Source organism: Larus michahellis, chromosome Z (assembly GCF_964199755.1).
Source record: "Larus michahellis chromosome Z, bLarMic1.1, whole genome shotgun sequence".
Taxonomy (NCBI): domain Eukaryota; kingdom Metazoa; phylum Chordata; class Aves; order Charadriiformes; family Laridae; genus Larus; species Larus michahellis.
Window position 1 is genome coordinate 79718539 of NC_133930.1, and position 18915 is coordinate 79737453.

The window sequence follows — 18915 nt, forward strand, 5'->3', positions numbered from 1 at the left end:
CCGGTGCAGTGATGGAGCGGTGAATCCTGGCCCCGATTGGCTGTATCTGCTGCTCGTCAGGCTGCCGGGCAGAGCGTGGGTGCCCAGCTGCCCGCTGGACCAGAGGAGCAGATGTGCTGTCTGTGGAGGGGCTGGCTCTCTTCTCAATGGAAAGAAACGCTGCCGTTTGGTTCCTGCTCCTCTTTCTGTATGTGGGATTCACAGTGTCTGTGGAGCAAATGATTGCGACGATGGACGGCAGGTCAGTAATGGAGTGTGTATCCACAAACTCCGTTGTTGGAGTTGAGTGCATGTTGTAAATGGTGTAATTTGGTCATTTGTGCTGTATAGAAGCAGATTCAATTGCAATTTAGAATGTCAGGACATGATTTTAATTTTCTTCTCAGTTTTGAAAACACCTGGGGATAATCCAGAAATGAATTATTTTGAAGTCTACACTGCATTAAAAATGTAACTTTAAAACAATTTTATAGACAATACTAGAAATGGTGGTTTTAAAATGGGTGTTTTCTGGGCATCTGTCTTATATTTCATTACATTTTAATGACTCTTACCCTGACTTTCTCTGGGGTGTGTAAGAACAAAGTTATAAATAGTATAACAGCAAGGGTGTGAAAACTACTCCAAGGAGCATAGGTGCTAAAATATTCTACTTGTATGGAATGAATATTGGAAGCATGAATTCAATATTGCAAAGAAGTATTAAACTTATGAAGTTAGTAGAGATTTGGATTTATCATTTTTTATAGTGCTGTTTTGTTCTCTAATGAAATATAAATAGGAAGCCCAAATCATAGCAGGGAAAAGACAGGACTTCCTAGAGCCAAGCATTACAAAAGTGAAAACAGCCTAAACTGTATTAGTTGAATCATGCCCCAAAGTCACTAATAACACACAGATCAAATATGTTGATGAAGATCACAGCTGGCAGTAAAATCTGTGCATTTAAGGCAAGAAGGACATGTGGTGATTTGCTTAAGCTTGTATTAAGAGATCTGGTAGTCAGTTACCAATAAATACTGCAATATGTTTTCATTTAAACAGCTTACTTGCTGTTCTGCTCTGCCAGTTTTCAGATTTGTTAACGTCTTCTTAGCATAATTGCACTTTTCTGCAATCAGATAAAAATCTGAGAGAGAGCAAGCAGTGAAGCATTACATGAACTTTATTCTAATAAATATTAAGAAATGACTCTTGATGCTACTGAATCAAATGGGGATTTTGCCTTTGCATTCAGTGGAGATGGGATTGTGCCTACACAGTGTTAATGTGCTGGAAGTTCTGTGAGCTCAATTTCTTTTTTTTTATATTAAAAATGAAAGCTTGGGTATCTTGTCATTCTGATCCAGTTCTTATCAAACATCCAATAAAGTGCAAATCAAACCCCAGTACTCAGTACATTGTAAAATAATTATGTAAATCTGTCTCCACACAGGAGGCTACCAAAATATGACACAGAATACTTAAAATTTAAAAACTATAGGAATCATGGGCTTTGTAGATATTTCTTAATGCTAGAACTTAAATAAATACATTTAAAACTTAATAACATTTTGTGTTAGAATGTTTCTTAGAAGGAACTAGCTTTTGCCCTGAATCTGGGATCCCAGGTTTACACATTTATAATTTTAATAACTTGATTGAAATTACTTTTGACCAATGCCCCTAGGACTACAGCCAGTTCATTGCTACCAGGCGTTCAGCAAACATTCATCACCTTTCATCATAACTTTGTTTTTAGTGCCTTTGAAGGTTCACATGTTATTTTTCAATAAAAGCTTCATAAATTACTTGAAAGTAGTTCAGCAGCCAGTGAGGTAGTGTGCAGCTGGACAATATTAGTATTAGTGTGATAATTGTGTAGGAATTGAAATCCTGTGGTAGAGTACATTTTGCTGTCTGATGCAGTTTGTCAGAGCAGCGATATGAAGAGTAAAAGACACTGTGAATATGGCTTCCTTTAACGTAATGTTTTGAAAACTGTCCATGGCCTTCACACTCAATCACCGTTGAGCGCCAGGCTTATTCACGTGGATCCTTTCAGTCGGTAAAAGACTGTGCACGTGAAGGTCTTCAAGGGCTGGAGTCTGCATGAACTTTTTCAGACGAACAAGCCAGACTTGGTCATCTTATGTAGATGGATAATGTCATCTGATAAGAGGGAATTTACACTTCTTTATACTTATAATCTTATTTAATTGGGTTTACATAGTGATTAGTCATTCCAGTGCTTTGTATTAGGGCTAATCCAATTTCATGTGGGTTCCTGACATACTTGGTATGGTAAATTCAACATACATGTCTGGGTGTATCTGGGCTAGTTATTTACGAATTGCTAAGGAAAAATATTAGTCATCACAACATATAGCATGTGTGCAACTGAATTTGAAGTTTTAGGGTAGAGTGGCTGAAAAAAATGATAAATTTAAAAGTCTAGTCTCTAATTCATTGTGCTAAAAATGATTTGCTGTCACTGATTTGTCGGTCTAGCCACTGTTTGCTGATAGTTTTGCAGGCAATGGAGAAGGCGGCTCTAGTGCTAGCTAGTTTCCTGTCTCTTGCATATGTAATTAACATCTTTATAGGCAAAAGGGAGTACATATTTTTAATGTGTTATTTTCCTGTTTTTTCTTTCAATGCTTTTATTCAGTGAAACATGCTCCAGCTGAGGGCAAAAGGGCTCTGCTGCCAGAGGTCACCTGTGAATTCCCCAGCTTGCCTTTTGACTGGAGAGGCTGCTGATTTGACAGCAGGATGGCTATTGAAGGCCACTTGTTCCCATCACAGACCGCACACTTCTGTGACACCTCAGGGTTATGAGTGTCAAAGGCAGCTGACAGACACGATAACATCAACATCAACTTGTGCTTGCTCAGAAATGGGGAGATGATCCTCCCCTTAAGCCACTGAATAGACTGTGCCATAGCAATCTGGCTTTAGTAAGACAAAGCAAAGACTGCAGGCCTTGCCGCGATGGCTTTCCCTCTCCTTTCTCCAACGGGGCTGCATGCATTGTACAGGAGGAAGGGAGGCAGCCAGTGTTGCTAATGAACAGAATAACAAAGAGGAGTGCCTAGGTGGAGTTACTGCACTTGTGCGCCTCCGCCAGCCTCCCAAGTGTGCCTGCCATATGGCTGATCGTATTTATCATACTAAAGTACTTTGTTGTGGTTCCTGGGTCACTGTCTTTGCTGCATTCCTTATGAAAGCATGAATATTTCATTAGCTGTGCACATTCATCTATATTTGAGTATCTTCATGCTGAGAGCAGACACTTGACATTTCTTCTGGAGCAGCACAGCTGCACATTGCTGTGGTTTTACATGGGATGCAGGGGAGTCGAACTGCGTTGTCACGAGCCCGTGGGCTGCGTGGGGGCCGGCTATAACTGTTCTGCTCAGGATGTAACCCCACAGGGGCATCTGCCTCATATATTCATTGTATGCTCTCCTCAAGGCGTGGTGTTGCCTATCAGTTAGCATTCCTCAAGGTGATTTAATGAGCATCACCGTGGTATTAGCCTTATCCCAGATAGGAAGCTAAGTAATGATTTTTTTTTTAAATTGACAATTGTGAAAACAAAAATCATCCTTCCACTTCCCAGAACAACATAAAAAACTTTCAAGTCCAGTGAGAGAATTAAATGAATTACACAGCTTTACGCCAGTGTCCCCTCATCCTAATGTTTTACTCTGCTCACTACACATGGTGATTTCCAAACTGGAGTAATGGGCTATGAGCTTTTCATTATGTATATAGGGAGGAGCTAAAAGTATAACTAAATATAGATAGGTACAACTAAATACAACTGCAGTTAGTATAACTAAAAAATTTACATTTCCTTTTGGTGGGCCTCATTTTTGTAGCTATTACCATGAAAAAAATGCCCCAAAATTGCCTTTTCCAGCCTGAAGGCACAATCTGTCATGAAGGAAGACTAGAAAAGAAAAATAAGGCTGCATCAAATCACAAAACCCATGTTCCTGATTGTTAAACAACCTAAGAGAGAGTTTTACCTGATGAAGAAAATTAGGTTTGGCCCATTTTAGCCATGTCTTTTGCTACCTGTCAAAACCAGGATTATTTCCACCCTTCTCTGAAGGCCGCTTGCTACTGGGACAAGGCCTTCGAGCGGCCTAGAGACCTCATCTTAGCGCTAACCCTGGCTCCGAAAGTGCGGTGAGGGAGAGTGGGACGCACGCTGAAAGCGCGCAGTCTCCTTGAGTCCCTGGGATTTACAGCTCTGACTGAGGAGAGAGGTGGTCTCACTATATGTAATTAAAACTCCCATATTAATTTTGAAGTGTTACCTGCATTGAACTTTTTTTGAACTTAAGATCTTTTTAAGGTTCTTTCAGCTCAGATCACAGTCACTGCTGCGGTGCTGCAGAGCCTGGCTATCTTTTCGTGCTGTGGTACATTTTCTCTGGAGACTGTCTTCTGCTTTATTGCCCTGGCTGCTGAAGGGACCAAGCAGCCTTCCTGATGGTCTGGAGCAAAGCTGCTCATCATCCCTGGTGTTTGGCGGCAAAGTGACAAGCTGGAATACAGACTTTACTTCACTTCTGTCTGTTTTGCCTTCTGGGTTTGAAGAGTTTGCAAGGGGACACAAGAAATCTATTTGCGGCAGCAGAAAGAATGCCTGCAAAAGGACATTCTCACTGGAGAGACACTGATCAGAAGAAAGAGCCTGCCCTCCTGAACCTTGGGTGTTTCACATTGCATGTGAAACCTGGGCATTGCTGAAGTGGGTAATATTGCCTTGGGTTTCAGGCAAGCCAGGTTCAGTGCGGTCAAGCTGCCTAACTGGCAGAGCCGCAAGGGCATGTCTGCAAAGCAGGGTAGGCTGTAAGCCATCCCACGTTTCTCCTTTCACGGTGTTACGTTGTTCGAACTCATATTTATCTGCCAGTAAGGATGCTGCGATGGAAATTAGGCTGGGATCACTCCTGCAGTACATGCTAGTGGGTAACACAGATTTCCCTACCCAGGGAATCCACTGGGGAGTGGGTTCACCCAGCTGTTTTGAGGTCAAGGCTTGACCCTGCAATTCAGATACCTTATGGTACAATTTACACATAAGTACTGAAAACTGCTTTTATCCCTCGTTCTTATGTGCTGGTGTTTCAAGTAGTTTGCTTTTGTAGTGGGTTGGAAAGCCGGTAAGAAACAAGGCAAGAAAAGAAGATGGAAGTGTATTTCCATGTGAAGTGGCAGCTCTGGTCCCACCATCACTTATGGCCTGGAAGGCGCTGTGCGGGCAAAGGTGGGGCAGGGTGTACAGGGTCTCTGTGGGACCATACTCAGCTGTGACTGTGGGAGTGCTGGTGTGTTCACCTGCTAGGGAACGCTGATGGCAGGCTTGAGAAGCAGACACGTGTCATCAGATCAGTAGATCAATCCCCAGTAGGGGGCTGCATGTCCCAGGGAAGCTGCCGTGGTGTGGAGGGGGCAGGAAGGTGTTCCTGTGACTCAAGGAGTGAAGAGAGCCTGGTCCTAAGGGGGAGCCTGGTTTCTTGGACTTTGTCTGACCTTGGAGGTCTTTTGGTGATGTATATGAATCTACTGGGCCTGATTCTCTAGTTCAGGAAAGCAGTTCATGCTTACAGCAGCTGAAGACTTATCCCTAAATTATACCAAAGAAGATAATCAAAGGCTGAAAATTTCCTGAGCCTGGTAGTTGTTACCTGAGATTTGCTTCACTTGCTCTCTACCTTGCAGCTGACTTCCATGGGATTTGGGATTGCCTGGAAACAATTCAGGAGCTGTCTTTAGAAGGCTGTACATCTGGGCTTAAAGCATACTAGCCCACTGCATTTGCTCTATTCTGGAGGAATTCCATGTGTTGCTTCTGATCCTCAGTGAGGGCTGAGGATGATGCAGCGCTGTCCGTATGTTCTCCTGCTTGTGGGCTGGAACTGGTTCAGCCTCTAACCCAGAACTGATGTCCCATGGAAAGGGAAAAGATGAGTAATGAAGCCTTCAATCAATATGGTAAGGACATGCGAATGCCTGGTGGGGCTGATTCACCTGGGGTGTCTCTGAAAAGGAGGCATTTTTATCCTGGGTACAGTGGCCTTAGGATTAATTTGCCTTGTCCCTGTGGCATTAACCAACAAAGGATCTGAGTTACGTTTTGAATATTTTATTGAAAGAAGAAGAAACAGGAGGTCTCCCCAGCAAACTTGCTGCAGACTTTAAATCCAGATGCTGTACAGTAAATATTTTTCTCCTCTCTTCTAGTTCACGTGTGTTTTCAGATCAAGATTCTCTGCAAAGAAATGGTAAGGCTATTTTTCTTCAGTGGGCTGAATGGCTGGATACTGTTTCTGTTAGTGTGGATGTAAAAGATCTTAATTCCCAGATGTTTCTTCTGTTGACATTAGTGACTCTTCTGTCAAATGTATTGTTAAAGCATATTCTTCTTTAAAAGATACCCTTTAGAGGATATTCCGGGTTAAAATAATAATTTACTGACCGACTCTGAGATGGAGTGAGAACGTAGAAGAAAGAAGTATTCACTCTTTTTTTTTTTTTTTTTTTTTTGAACCAAATGAAAACAGAGTTAAATGTTTCAAGGATGAAGCTGTGAGAGTGTCCACAAAATGATCTGTCATCTGTGAAACTTCACTCTCCTGGCAAGCACTCAGGCCAGGTTATTTGTCACAGCTTCCCAACTCTGGAGAGTGCCGGGGAAGAAATTCCCACCCATAGTTACATGCTTTTGCCATGCAATTCAACACACACCTCTTGACAACAGAGTTTTTGTTAAGTGTGTTTGGGATGAATAAATGCATGTGTAGGCTGAATCCTGTCATTTTGGGACACTGAAATTCTTCTCAGTAAGGGTGGCAAGATGTTCAATGAAAAGAAGAGGAACCTCGTTGTATGACTATAGTGAAGTAAACTAGAAAATGCATGTATTTGAGGTCAATATTTGCACGTAGCCAAATATTTTCCAAAACAAAATCGGGTATTCTGAAATACACATTTTGTGCAGGGATAATTATTGTTTGCATAAGAACATGCAAGATTATGCTTTTAGAAATGATTGAACGTTTTCTTTGTAGGCTAATAACATATTTTCTTCCGCAGGTCGACATTATGATGGTGGTGTGAAGCCAAAATTTAATGTAAATCAAGTAGCAATTACACAGGTAATGTTTGAAGGAACTGGATCTGTGAAGTTTTTTCACAGCACGTTGAGATCTTTTAATTTGCATTATTGAATTAAATAATGCATTGTTTACAAGCAATAGCCAACAAAACTGTTTAAATCATTGTGATGTGGTACTGATTCACCACCTGCTGTACAAGGTATCTTTTGCTTTTCTGAGAGGTGAGTGAGGTGAGACTTCAGTTGCAGTCACTGGCTCATGCTGGCTGGCAGTGAGTTTGGGCACAGGCTTTTACAAAAAGAACCAAATCCTGTCATCCGTATTCTGTACAGTGCCATTTGACTGCTGCAGTATTTTGCATACATCGCTTAGTACTGAAAGAATAGCTGAAGTAAAACTGCTGATTGTTTAAATTTAGTGGGCGTTTTTCCTGAGTTCCAGCCTGTAGGTCTTGTCACAAACTGAGCATAAAAGGCTTCCGTATCAAAACCCCTGTAAATGATGCAATCTAATGTAAATAATCTGTTCATTAAATCTCTCTCATCTTTAATTCTGAGAAGACAGCCTTATTATTTATACAAATGACAGTCATAGTCAACATTTTCCTGCTGGCTGTTGCATCATGTTTTCTGACCGTGATTTTACCTTGTTTTCAGCTTGTTGCTGTGAGTACTTAGTAATTTTAATCCTAAAGCAGCCTTGTGCCATATGTAAGGTCAAGTATCAAAAGGGGTCTTTCAGGGTCTGAGCTGGGAGATGTGATTCGCTAATCTGAACAGAAAAAAAAAAATCTCACTAAGCCAAGACAAAGCTTTGAGGCTTAACCGCGTCCCTTCTGGAGCCTGGTAAGATGCTGTTTATGACTGAGACTCAGAGTACCTCTCTTGTTTGTACATGATTTGAACTTGCTTAATCATATGACATGCAAAACAGACATGCAGAGATTGTATATGTTATATCGTATTCAAATTGCACATATGTGTAGATGGGAAAGAGCTGCTGTCTGGAAATCTCAGTCTGAAATATGGAAATGACAGTTAAATTTTTAAGTCCTTTCTGAGCTCTAACTCACTGTCTCAAATTATGTTGTCTGACAGCCAAATTGCCCTCCTTCTGCCATGAAATTTGTCTTAGAAATGATAGCATTTTTCTGATGTCTACAGATGACACGGAAGCTGCAGTCCTCAGGTTTTAATCTTGCAAATGACTGATTTTGTAAAGGCAGAGATCCATACTTGAGCCATCCTGTTCTGCAGCAGGCATTTTCCTGGTTTTAAAGCCATCAAGAGCCAAACTGCCTGCAGGTAGAAGTAGACTTGGACATTTCTTTCACCTGGACAGCTGCCTAGTATGCTTTTGGCATGGTAGGCTGTGTCTTTGGCCCAAGCTGAGCCCTCTTTAGTGTGTTGAAGTAATTCTTACAGGTGTTCTAGAGAGTATTCTGCTGGGGTGAGCACCTTGTCTTCTCGTTTTGCTTCAATTTTTTATATTGTGCAGCTCTATGGTGAGATAGGAGCATGCTAAGAATGTGGTTTGCCCCAGTGATACTACCCTGGTAGAATAAATATAACTTATATTGGTTCTCTGGCCAGTTGTGCTGGAGCTGGAGGTCTGCGTGGTGCCATTCCCATGGTGGGAAGGGGTTAGCCAGAGGTTTCTCTGCTTCCTCAATTCAGTATTGTTGTGGCTGAGAGCTGGCTCCACAGATGCTCTCCAAGTGTTGTCCTTGTTTAATCTGGTAGGATGGAGAGTAACTCCTGGAATACACATCTTCTGATACCGATCTTTTATGTGGTCAATCAGGTTGTCAGCTACAACTTGAGCAGGAAAGGACAATGGGAAAGAGCATCCTGGAGGCCGTTCACACACAGCCACTACAGTCCTCTCAACGTCACGGTTAATGGCATCCCCTGCATTCTATTCTGGGCCAAGAGGATCATGATTAAGTTTGAAAACCACACGCAGCTGGATTTGACAGAGAAGACATTTGGTGTCCATGCAACAGTGGATGTTGGAGATTCAAACTGCAGTGAAGACAATGCAATGTAAGGTGGCATTCTACTCTGCCAATGGAACTAGTACCAGATAACAAGTCTAGTAAACACATGCTGAAGGAAACGGACCTTGTAATATGTGGTTCAGACCCCCAGGGGCAAGCTCTTTCCTATAATGTCCTGATGTTGCGGGCAGCAGGACAGCATGGGTAAGATCATACTTTCAGACCAGTCTTTCATGGGGCACACAGATGTACATAGCTGTCTCCGTCTCTTGCAGTGGTGTAGCCAATACTTGTGGCCAGCCAGTTTTGCTCTTAGTGCCTGTGAGGCTGAAGCTGTCGATCTCTTTAGTTTCCAGCTGGTTTACGTAGCCGCTTAGGAGATTGAATAGTGGATCCTTTGCTGAATATGGCGGCTTAGGGGCTGGCTCTGCATGACTAGTTATCCCTTCATAGGATGTGTGCCATCAATAATATAAACCACTGGTACAAGGTGCAAATGTGTAATTAGAAACATAGTTTGGCAGCCCCAAGTCCCAGGATGTGATCCATGAGTTGCTGAAGCCAAAGAGTGAATTCAGTGCAGGTTTGCATGAGACCTAAAGAGTCTCAGAAAACCTGAACTCTGCATCCCAGTCTGTCATTAATTTCTTCAGCATGAAGAGCACAATGCTTTGCTTCAGCTAAACCTGAGTGACAGCCATATATTAACCTAACTGGTTCCAAAATTCTCCAATCCCATGGCTATACTAGAAAGGCATGTAGGTTTTTTGATTTCCTTTGTCGTGTACCTGAGCAGTTCTCTCCCACCGTGCTTGCTGGCTTCGTGTCTAATATCAGGTTGTGGATTCCACTCAGGTAGGCAACAGTCTAAAAATTAGGAGGTGAATACCTAGCTGGGTATGTGCTGAACATGAGCATTGAGTCTACCCCATAAATGGAGCTTAAATCTGTAATGACACACAAGAATAAAAATAACATGACCAAACCCAGCAGTTTCATTTAGCTCCTATACAACATTTCACCTGTACATCTAAACATGTTTCCACAGAAATTATACATCTGTAAAGGATAACCCAAGATGCACAGAAATTTTAGTGAGATTACAAGAAAACTAAAAGTATAATTGAAAAAGAAGCCATGTTTTCTGCTTGTGGTATCATAGTATTTAACAGGGCAGTCTGAGTTTTACGTCATCAGCGTGGGAACTAATCCAGCACTGTTTTGAAAGGCAGAGGTAGAGAATGGATTAATTTTTTTTTTTGAGCGGTGCTTGCACAGCGTCCAGGCTTTCTCGTTTTGTGACTTTGCCCCCCCACAGTGAGTAGGTTGAGGTTGGCAAGGGGCTGGGAGTGGACAATGCCTGGACAGCTGACCTGAGTTGGCCAAAGTCATATTTATTCTCTGGCATATAATGTCATACTCAGCAATAAAAACTGGGGTAGAGGAAGAAGTAGGTAGTGGTTGTGTCTTCCAGGGTGGCCATTGCTGAGATTTGCTGGGCATTGGTCTGCTTATGGGAGATGGTCAGTGACTGCCCTTGCAAAACTTTGATCTTTTTTTTTTTTTTTCCTTTTCCCTTCACTTACTAAAATCTATCTTGACCCATGAGTGCTCTGTCTTTTGCTGTTCCTGTTCTTTCCCGTCTGCTGTGGGGTGGGCAGAGTGAGTGAGTGGTTGCGTGGGTCTTACCTGTTGGTTGAGGTCAGCCCACCACAGGGCTGTATATTCTGCTTGTTGTGTTATGTTGGAATATATTTGGGAATTTATAGAACACAATATTCATTAAAAAAGCTACAGGAAGAGTTGGGAAGCAGAACTACTCTGCAGCATACCCTTGACATGCCTTTTATGAGTGTTTCACCGTATCTGAAGTTTGATTTCAAAATCTGTGGGTCCAGAGCCATCTTATATGCCATGTCTTTTGATCTTTCTCTTTGTTTCCCCCATAGGTTTCTGAGTAGCCTCAAAATAGGGACACAGCTGCTAAAGGCAGGCAGGACCTTGATGCTTATTTTGAAGCTGAGGCTGGCATGGTTTTGCTGGGGTCAAGAGACATATTGTGACTACTGAGCATTTTGTCCTCTTTTCTTTGCTTATTTGGGATACATTAAGAAATACTACTCCCACTAACTCCAGCCCTTTGAATGTGCTCCAGAATCCTAACAAAGAAGGGAGATCTTGCTAGGAGGGATTTTTCAGGACATTTGACAGATCCGTGGCATCTCTGCTAGATTCCACATATCAAGTCATTAGAAACTGTATGTTTCAAGTATCCATTCATTCATTGCCACTGACAGCATCCAAGTAGCGATCGAGGTCCCTATATGTAGAAGTCATGCTCTATGGATAGGAAAATGCATAATCTTGGCTCATGAGCCAGTAGGCTCAGCGTAATTGCCAAATATGAGCCTTGGGTAGACTTTCAGTCAGCCTGCATGTGACCGTAGCGGGGAAGAAAGGGAAAAACTGGCTTGAATGTTACTCTGTAATCTCAGGTTTAAGAACTGACCTAAATTATGACAGTGGATGGCTGAGTGCTCACACGATGCATTGCCCAGTTTTTCTCACCCCAGAAAAGCCCCTTAAACTTCTCCCTTCTCCAGCCTTCTTTGTTAAGACAATACTCTGTTCTGGCTTTAGGCCAGCTTCCAAACTGGCTTGTACTGTCTAATCAATGCAAAGTAGCTGGAGCCAGTCAAACAAAATGTTTGACATCAAACACATATGCATTTGCCATATGAATATAATAATCCAGCCGATGGGGTTTTTTTATGCACTAACTTCTGGATTGAGCCAGTGAGTTAAATGCCATATTTGCCTGTCTCTGATCTTCAACTATCTATGATTTCCCTTTGCAATAAAGCAAGTGATAGTCTAGCTCCAGTGTCCTGGCTTATTGGACCAGTGTTAGTCAAGGTACAAGAAGAAATGTAGATCTATGAAATCATAGGGCTAGTTGTTTTTTTTTTTTAAATATTCTTCATGTTTAAGTTTGGAAGTCTTTCAGATGCTTCACGTTTTCACTATATTTTGTCTCTAACTTGGTCTGAAAAGTTTATGTCAACAATGAGAATCTATTATGCAGGTTTTAAGAGGCAAAATATTATTGTTAAACAACCAAAAATAATGTATGCCACTTAATCATGCAGTGCTACAGTGCATTAATTCCAGAGATGGTGGAAGGATAGTAGATCATACGTTAGTTTACAATTAACCTGCTGGGGCCTTTCAATTTAGTGAATTTCAGGTGCCCATGCTTACCACAGATGAGCATCTACCTCACAGTCAGTGTATTTATATTGCTCTAATGATGAACACGTGTGAAATTTTAACTGAAATGGCATCTGCATTTTTTATGCTCTAGTATTTAAAAAGATGAGAATAGTGTGGTTGTTTATGCTTTCTAATGGCACACAGACATGATACACGACTAAGATATCAGGGCTAGAGAAGGAGAACACAGATCAAATGAACCTAGTTGTCAACTGATTTTGGAAGCAGTGGGATTGAATTGTGTTGAAAGTTAAGCATGCAGTTCTGTCCTTTCTGGATAGTCTAGGCCTTGTTCAGATCAACAGGTGGACTTCTGAATTTCAATGGAGGAAGATTTAATCCTTTCAGGTTTTTTTTCCAACTGATTTCAAAGGTATACTGAGCAAAAGGCTTCATTTATAACTATGCTTAATCTTCTGTGCTGCTTTTTCTCTTGAGATTTCTGGAGTTTTCAGCTAGCCTGATGTTACTTGCTTTTTGACCTAGGCTTTCTCTGAAGTTTGGTGACGTTGGCAATCTAAAGGGACTTGTTATTAGGTAAGTTTATTTGATAAAAAAAATATTAGATAATCATGTGTTAATACCCATTGTTTTGCTGTTGTTTGTGCCATTTGTTTTAGGAGAATTTGTGTAAGCAAAAATGACGTGATAGAACTGTTGATTGTATAATCAAGCCACCTGCATTTAATAGGTCTGTCGTTTGCCTTCCTTGTTTTATTGAGGCATTTCTTCTTCTGTGTTGACTTTTCCATTCACGAGAAAAGTTCAGGTCATCTCTTTTGCATAGAGTCTTCCCATGTCTGAGATTTTGGCTAAACCTTGCTAATTAGCTACATTTTTGTCTGGGAATTTTGCCACAAGAACTGATAGTGTGGGCTGCTCAGGCATCAGACTGTGACTGACTTTATGTTTGCTTCTTGGTGATCAAAGAAAACAGCATTTCTTGGTAAATAGTTTTCTGTATCTTGGATGGAAGTACAATATCAATGTTGTACCATTTTTTCTCAGTCATTTAGGGAAAATCCCCCATCTTTCCTCTCAGTGTGTGGGAGAGCAGCAAACTCCTTCAGCCGCAACAATGAAGAAACTCAAATCATTTTCGAGAGTAAATAGAAGGAGCTAGAGCTCACACTGGTGTAAATGGGTGAAACACTAGTATAATACCAGTGTGCCTTCTAAGATTGTTCAACATGTGAATTTAATAGTTGCAGCCCTTAGTTAGACTTGCTTTCTTATCAATCTTTTTTCCCCATACAATAATTTCAGGTTCTTGTTAACAACCAGCTATTACGAGCTGTCTGTTCAGAACTGGTTCAGTTTACACAGACTGCAGCTTCTTTACAACCACTCCATACAAGCAACGTTTAATGCAACCAGAATATATGCACCGGCAAGTTACTCCTACCACTGTGAGCATGTGAGCAGCTTGCAGAGATATGATGCACTTCTCATACCCAGCTCTGCAAATGACCTGTCTAAGCTTTGGGAAGTCACTTTTATTGATTTCCAGGTAATGTCATGGAATTATGCCAAATGGGTCCCATAGGTAGACTGATGGAGAATTTTGCACTTCACTGCCAAGAAAATATAATTACCTTCCATGTACAGTTTATAGGATCTCCACAGAACCTGAAACAGAAATGAAGACTTAAATTATTATACTTATCTTTCTGTCAAAGGAAATGAAGAACTGTATAGATTTTCTGTAGTCTCTTGCTTGGGTTTCCCTTTAGTGTGAGGAGTGGATTTAACTTTCAGTGTTAGATCTGTCTGAGCTGGGCTCTTAAACCTGGCATTAATGAGGGCATCAGTCACCACGTATGAGATTCATCTCATTTAACTTTTGATGCCTAGTAATTTTAACCTTGTGCCCTGATCATAGTCACCCCAGCCTGCCTCTAAAGCCAGTGGATAATTCCTCTGACTCATCTTAGGTCCTTATTTTAGGATGAGATTAATCATCTTCTGGAAGTGCCTGTTTCTCTGCATTTGACAATAAGGGAGCCTAAGATAACTGGACTAGGATGTCTTGCTTTTAGATACCCAAGTCATAGGGTACGAATAGCTGAAAAAAGGGATTGAGGGGGAAAGCTGATGCCCTTTTCTCACCATGTGATAAATGCCCCTGGACTGATTTAGTGGAGCAGACAGTCAATTCCCTGAACGCCAGTGTGGTAAACTTCATATTAGAACAGAAGCCACACGTGAAACTTACTGGTATTGGCCATAGTTGTATGCAACTTCAGGTAGTTTAGATGATTTACACACTTTTATCAGGTGAGAAAAATCTAATATTAGGGTAGGCAATTATTTCCTTGTTTGTCATGTTGAAGTTTATGCAGTTTGAAACAAAGACTCTGGAGATTCTCAACAAGTGATGCTGGAAATGCACCATTAACTTGAAAGGTACTACGCTTACAATTAAATATTACTGGGCTATCAGGGGTGATCATAGAAGATTTTGTTTAAAACACAACTGCAAATCCTTTGGGCCGCAGAGTGAAGGGGATTAGAATAGCTGGCAGGTTCTAGAAGACTGACCTGGATGAACTCTGAGCATTAACTCCATCTAGCACTGATAGATACAGTTTTGCAATATGTAGGTATTAAATTAAAAATTCTTACTGCCATCAGGAGCAAATTCATGAAGTGGTTTGTAACCGAGACACAAGTACCTTATTTAATATGAGCCCTTTTGTTCTCTTTGTAGATTCAAGGTTTTAACGTTCAAGAAGGACATTTTGCCTATGCAAAAGACTGTGCATCCTTTTTCTCCCCAGCAATACTTATGGGATTGGTTATGTCGCTGATTCTGCTGCTGGTTCTTGCCTATGCTCTTCATATGTTGATCCACCTGAAATCTCTTGACAGGCACTATGAATGCAAAGCTTCTCCTGCCTATTTTGCACAGATGAAAGACAATGACATGGGAGATGAGAAAGAGCCCCTGAGAAGCAGTGGAAATGAATCCTATGAACTTAGAAACCAAGAGTTCTGTAAAATCTATATTTAGCAGTATGTGTCTGTCTGAGTGAAACAAGTGGTATTTTCTTCTGCTGGCACTGTCGTATGTAGTTTGTGCAGATTTTTCACCAACTGATGAAAGGAAAAGTAGATAACAGACTGTTTATCCAGTTACTGTCATTTATTGATAACCATCTCAAAGATGCCTTGGGTAACAAAATGAGAGAAAAAAAATTCCATTGTGAGAAAGAGATTTCATGTCGTGGGAGTTTATTCCTGTAGTACAAAACCAAAATGCATATCTTTTCATCCAGTTTACCAAGTCTTGAAGAGAGAATCAGTAACGGAAACTTCGAAATTAAATAAAGATGCAAAAAATTGTACTATAATAAAAAAAATCTCTTTGCTTATTCTCTCAGAAGGCAATGTTTTTCCTGGTTTTCTGTTTGCTTCATCCACCCTGCTCTGTACCGTGACAAAATAGCATCCTTTCCTTTCTCAGTGTATGTTTTCCGACTTACATCCCCTCCTCTTTGTCCTCATAAACTCCTTTTCCTCCTTTGGAGTCTTCAGAGCCATATAAGCTGCGTATTATCCACAACACTGACGAAATAGCGATGGCTCCAGTACAGCAGCATCTTGCTACTTTTCTCTGTCTAAGCTGGAGGCTTACTGTAAGGATCTAGGGGGAGAACTGTAGACAGCTGGTCAAAGGCTTACCCTTAACTTCCCGGCTCAACTCCACGCCAAAAGACAGATTATAAGCATTATACCATGTAATTCTAGGTTAATTTCTTTTCTCTACAAATCCCATCAGTCTCCCTTGGGAATTTTACCTGAATAGAGATAGCCAGTGCTGTAATTGAAAATATGTATAAACAAAGCAGTGGAAGCTTCCTACCAGTCAAAAAGATACTGTGAGCATCCATCCACTCCCCCTTCTGAGCACTTAAGAGACTGTCTTCCCACTCAGCCTTTCTTCTGTTAGAGTCAAAGTTTGGACAGTCCAGATTAGCCTGTAATTTGGCCCTGACTTCTAGCAAGGAAGAACGCTGTAACATGCTAACTGTAGTGCTTTTAGGTCACGAGTAATAAAAAACACCAGCATATTAGAAAGTCTGCAAAACCTGATTTAATAAACAAATGCCTTTTTTATTTTAGGTAATAGATCTAGTTAGTTGTTTGTGGTCTTTGTAAACTGTACTGCGGTGGTCTTAAAACACCTTGAGAGATGTCCAGACATCTCCTCTTCATTAGCCCAGATGACACACAGACTAGATGTGGAGTCCAAAGCAGTCAGTTGATTTAGGAGTGCACTTCAAAGGCAAAAAACCCCACCGTCTTTGAAGTGTAACCAGACGTAAGAGACAAGCTTCTGGGGACTTGGCAAGGCTGCCTGCGACCAGTTACTGCCAAACTTTATCTGTTTCATGAAGGAAGCAAGTGAAAACATGAATGTCTGGGAACCTGGATGAGGTTGAAATGAGAAGGTGCAAATAAAAAACACAGTGGTCTATGTGGAGTGGCAAAACACTTGCCGGCTTGGTCCCCTCTGCTTGCAGACGGCGATGACAGATGTAGGCTGATGACAACGTTAGAAGGAGTTCAGGATGCAAATGATGAATAGGTGATGTTCCTCAGAGTGTGGAGAGCAGTGCTGTTGCGCTTGCCTGTCAGGCAATAAAAACCTGACGCAGATCAGTGGTAGCCTGACTGTCAAAATTACCGTCATTGGCTGATGTGAAGTACCCACCTGCGGAGCTGTGTGTGGTGGCTTTGGGCACGGCGGGGATCTGCAAACCTCGTGTTCTCTGAGGCACAAGTGCACTAGTTCCTCCCGCAGAGCTCATTTAACCTTCTGGTTAGCATCTGATGATGCCGTCAGTATAATTCTCATCTGTCATTTCCTTGCACGTTTTCAATGCGCAATGTTAGCACTGTTGCTGTAAGAGGTTCTTAGGGGAATGATAAATCGGGAATAAGGGAACTTCCCTCTCATTGTGTCCCTCGCTCCGCCTGTCCTTCTAAACCTCCTTCCCTGGCTATTTTCCAACCCACCTATGTTCCCATCACCTTATCTTTGTTTTGAGGGTGAGGTGATACCTGCTGTCTTTGTGCTCGAGAGACTCAGCACTGCAAATCTCCAGTGCGTGTCAATTTTTTGGGGCAGAATTAAAAGATGGGCAGGGCCCTTTCAGCAGGAATGCACTTGGAAAAGAGAGATTAATTTATACCCACTATTTACAAGGCAAACTTCCCAACAAAAAGAGAATGCAGATAAAAAAAAAAAATTGTAAAGAAAAAGAAAATGCCTTTCCTTTTCTCATCTTTTTCTAAGCCATGACACAACTGGTGTTACGCCCATGGTCTCCTGGGTGGAGGAGTACATTTAGTAGTTATCTTCTCTCTGCTGGGACTTTTCATATTGCAGTCCTGCCCGGCAGTGGCAGATGATTCTGCTCTGCTAGGTATGCTCAGTGTCCTCACATTTCTACTCAGGAGCCAGCAAGAGTTAGAAAGGATAAATACACTAATTGAGTTAGACAGGAAATAAAACGTGCAGTCATAGGACTGGAATTACGAGCTGTATATTTGTAAAAAGTTAACGATGCTTCAGTAGAAAAAACACCGGAAGAAAAACAATCACCATGGCCGTTTCCGTCTCCTTGTGCCACGTATAAAAGCAAGCACCCGTGGTTGAAAAAGGCAAAATGTGGATTTTTGCATTCCTGAAAGGCTGTGTTTTCTGTGAGCCAAACAATCCTTATCAAATGCACATTTTGGAACAACAGAGGCATTCCACTGCTCTGGTCCTGAAACAAGAAAATTCAAGTTAAAATGATTTGCTTGCTACAAAATGAAGCTACATTGGTACTAACAGACTCATTAATAAAGCATAAGCTTTTTTACATGGTCCACATTCTGCATAATTTCATTGCCCTGTGAGAACACAGCAGCCTTTTCATCATATATATATATATATATGTATATGTTCATTCAAACAAACGCTGTATAGCATCTTTTCAAAACTGATTCGCTGTTTCAAATTCAGGGCCCCATCCACTCCCACTCAAAGGGAAGAGTCTCATTTCCTTTAACTGAAACAGGATAAATTTCACAGACTATGCAGCTCTCACTGTGCAACAATAACATTGAATTGGACAAATAAATACATTTGTTTCTCATGCATTTCAGCTGCTGTTGTTAAAATTTTATGTAATTGCCCCTCGTCCCAATATTAGGCAACTTCCCATCTGCAGAAAACTAGGATTTCAGCAGTACATAAAGTACTGTTGTTCGAACTAAAGTGGTGGACTGTTGGCATAGTATTAGTTGTGAATGCACAAGGAATAATCAAAGCCAAGGTCACTGTGAGGACAGGGAGAAAAATCATGAGTCCACTAGTTGGTAAGTAACACTGAATTCCAGCAAGCCAGAAGAAAAAGATTTATTTATTTCGTTCAGTTTTTTGAACGGTGGCATTCCCCTCCCCTCCTTTAAAAATTTATTCTTGCTGTAGGAGCACTGGTATCTCTGGCAGATTTTTTTTTTTTTTAATTG

General features: G+C 41.3%; 1 protein-coding gene across 1 annotated transcript; it reads left to right on the forward strand.

The window, feature by feature from the left end:
* Positions 1–76: 76 nt before the first annotated feature.
* LOC141736243 (V-type proton ATPase subunit S1-like protein) lies at positions 77–15773 on the forward strand. Its single transcript, XM_074570144.1, has 7 exons — positions 77–241; positions 6244–6284; positions 7096–7157; positions 8922–9163; positions 12877–12927; positions 13657–13900; positions 15101–15773. Exons 1-7 carry the CDS (start codon positions 147–149, stop codon positions 15401–15403), a joined length of 1038 nt encoding a protein of 345 aa, XP_074426245.1. The 5' UTR covers positions 77–146; the 3' UTR covers positions 15404–15773.
* The last annotated feature ends 3142 nt before the right edge of the window (positions 15774–18915 follow it).

Bases quoted from the DNA above. Each gene is read 5' to 3' on its own strand.
- LOC141736243 (XM_074570144.1), top strand. From the start codon at position 147: ATGGAAAGAAACGCTGCCGTTTGGTTCCTGCTCCTCTTTCTGTATGTG. The intron at 6,285-7,095 runs GTAAGGCTATTT...TTTCTTCCGCAG, and splicing joins AGATTCTCTGCAAAGAAATG to GTCGACATTATGATGGTGGT. The intron at 13,901-15,100 runs GTAATGTCATGG...TTCTCTTTGTAG, and splicing joins TCACTTTTATTGATTTCCAG to ATTCAAGGTTTTAACGTTCA.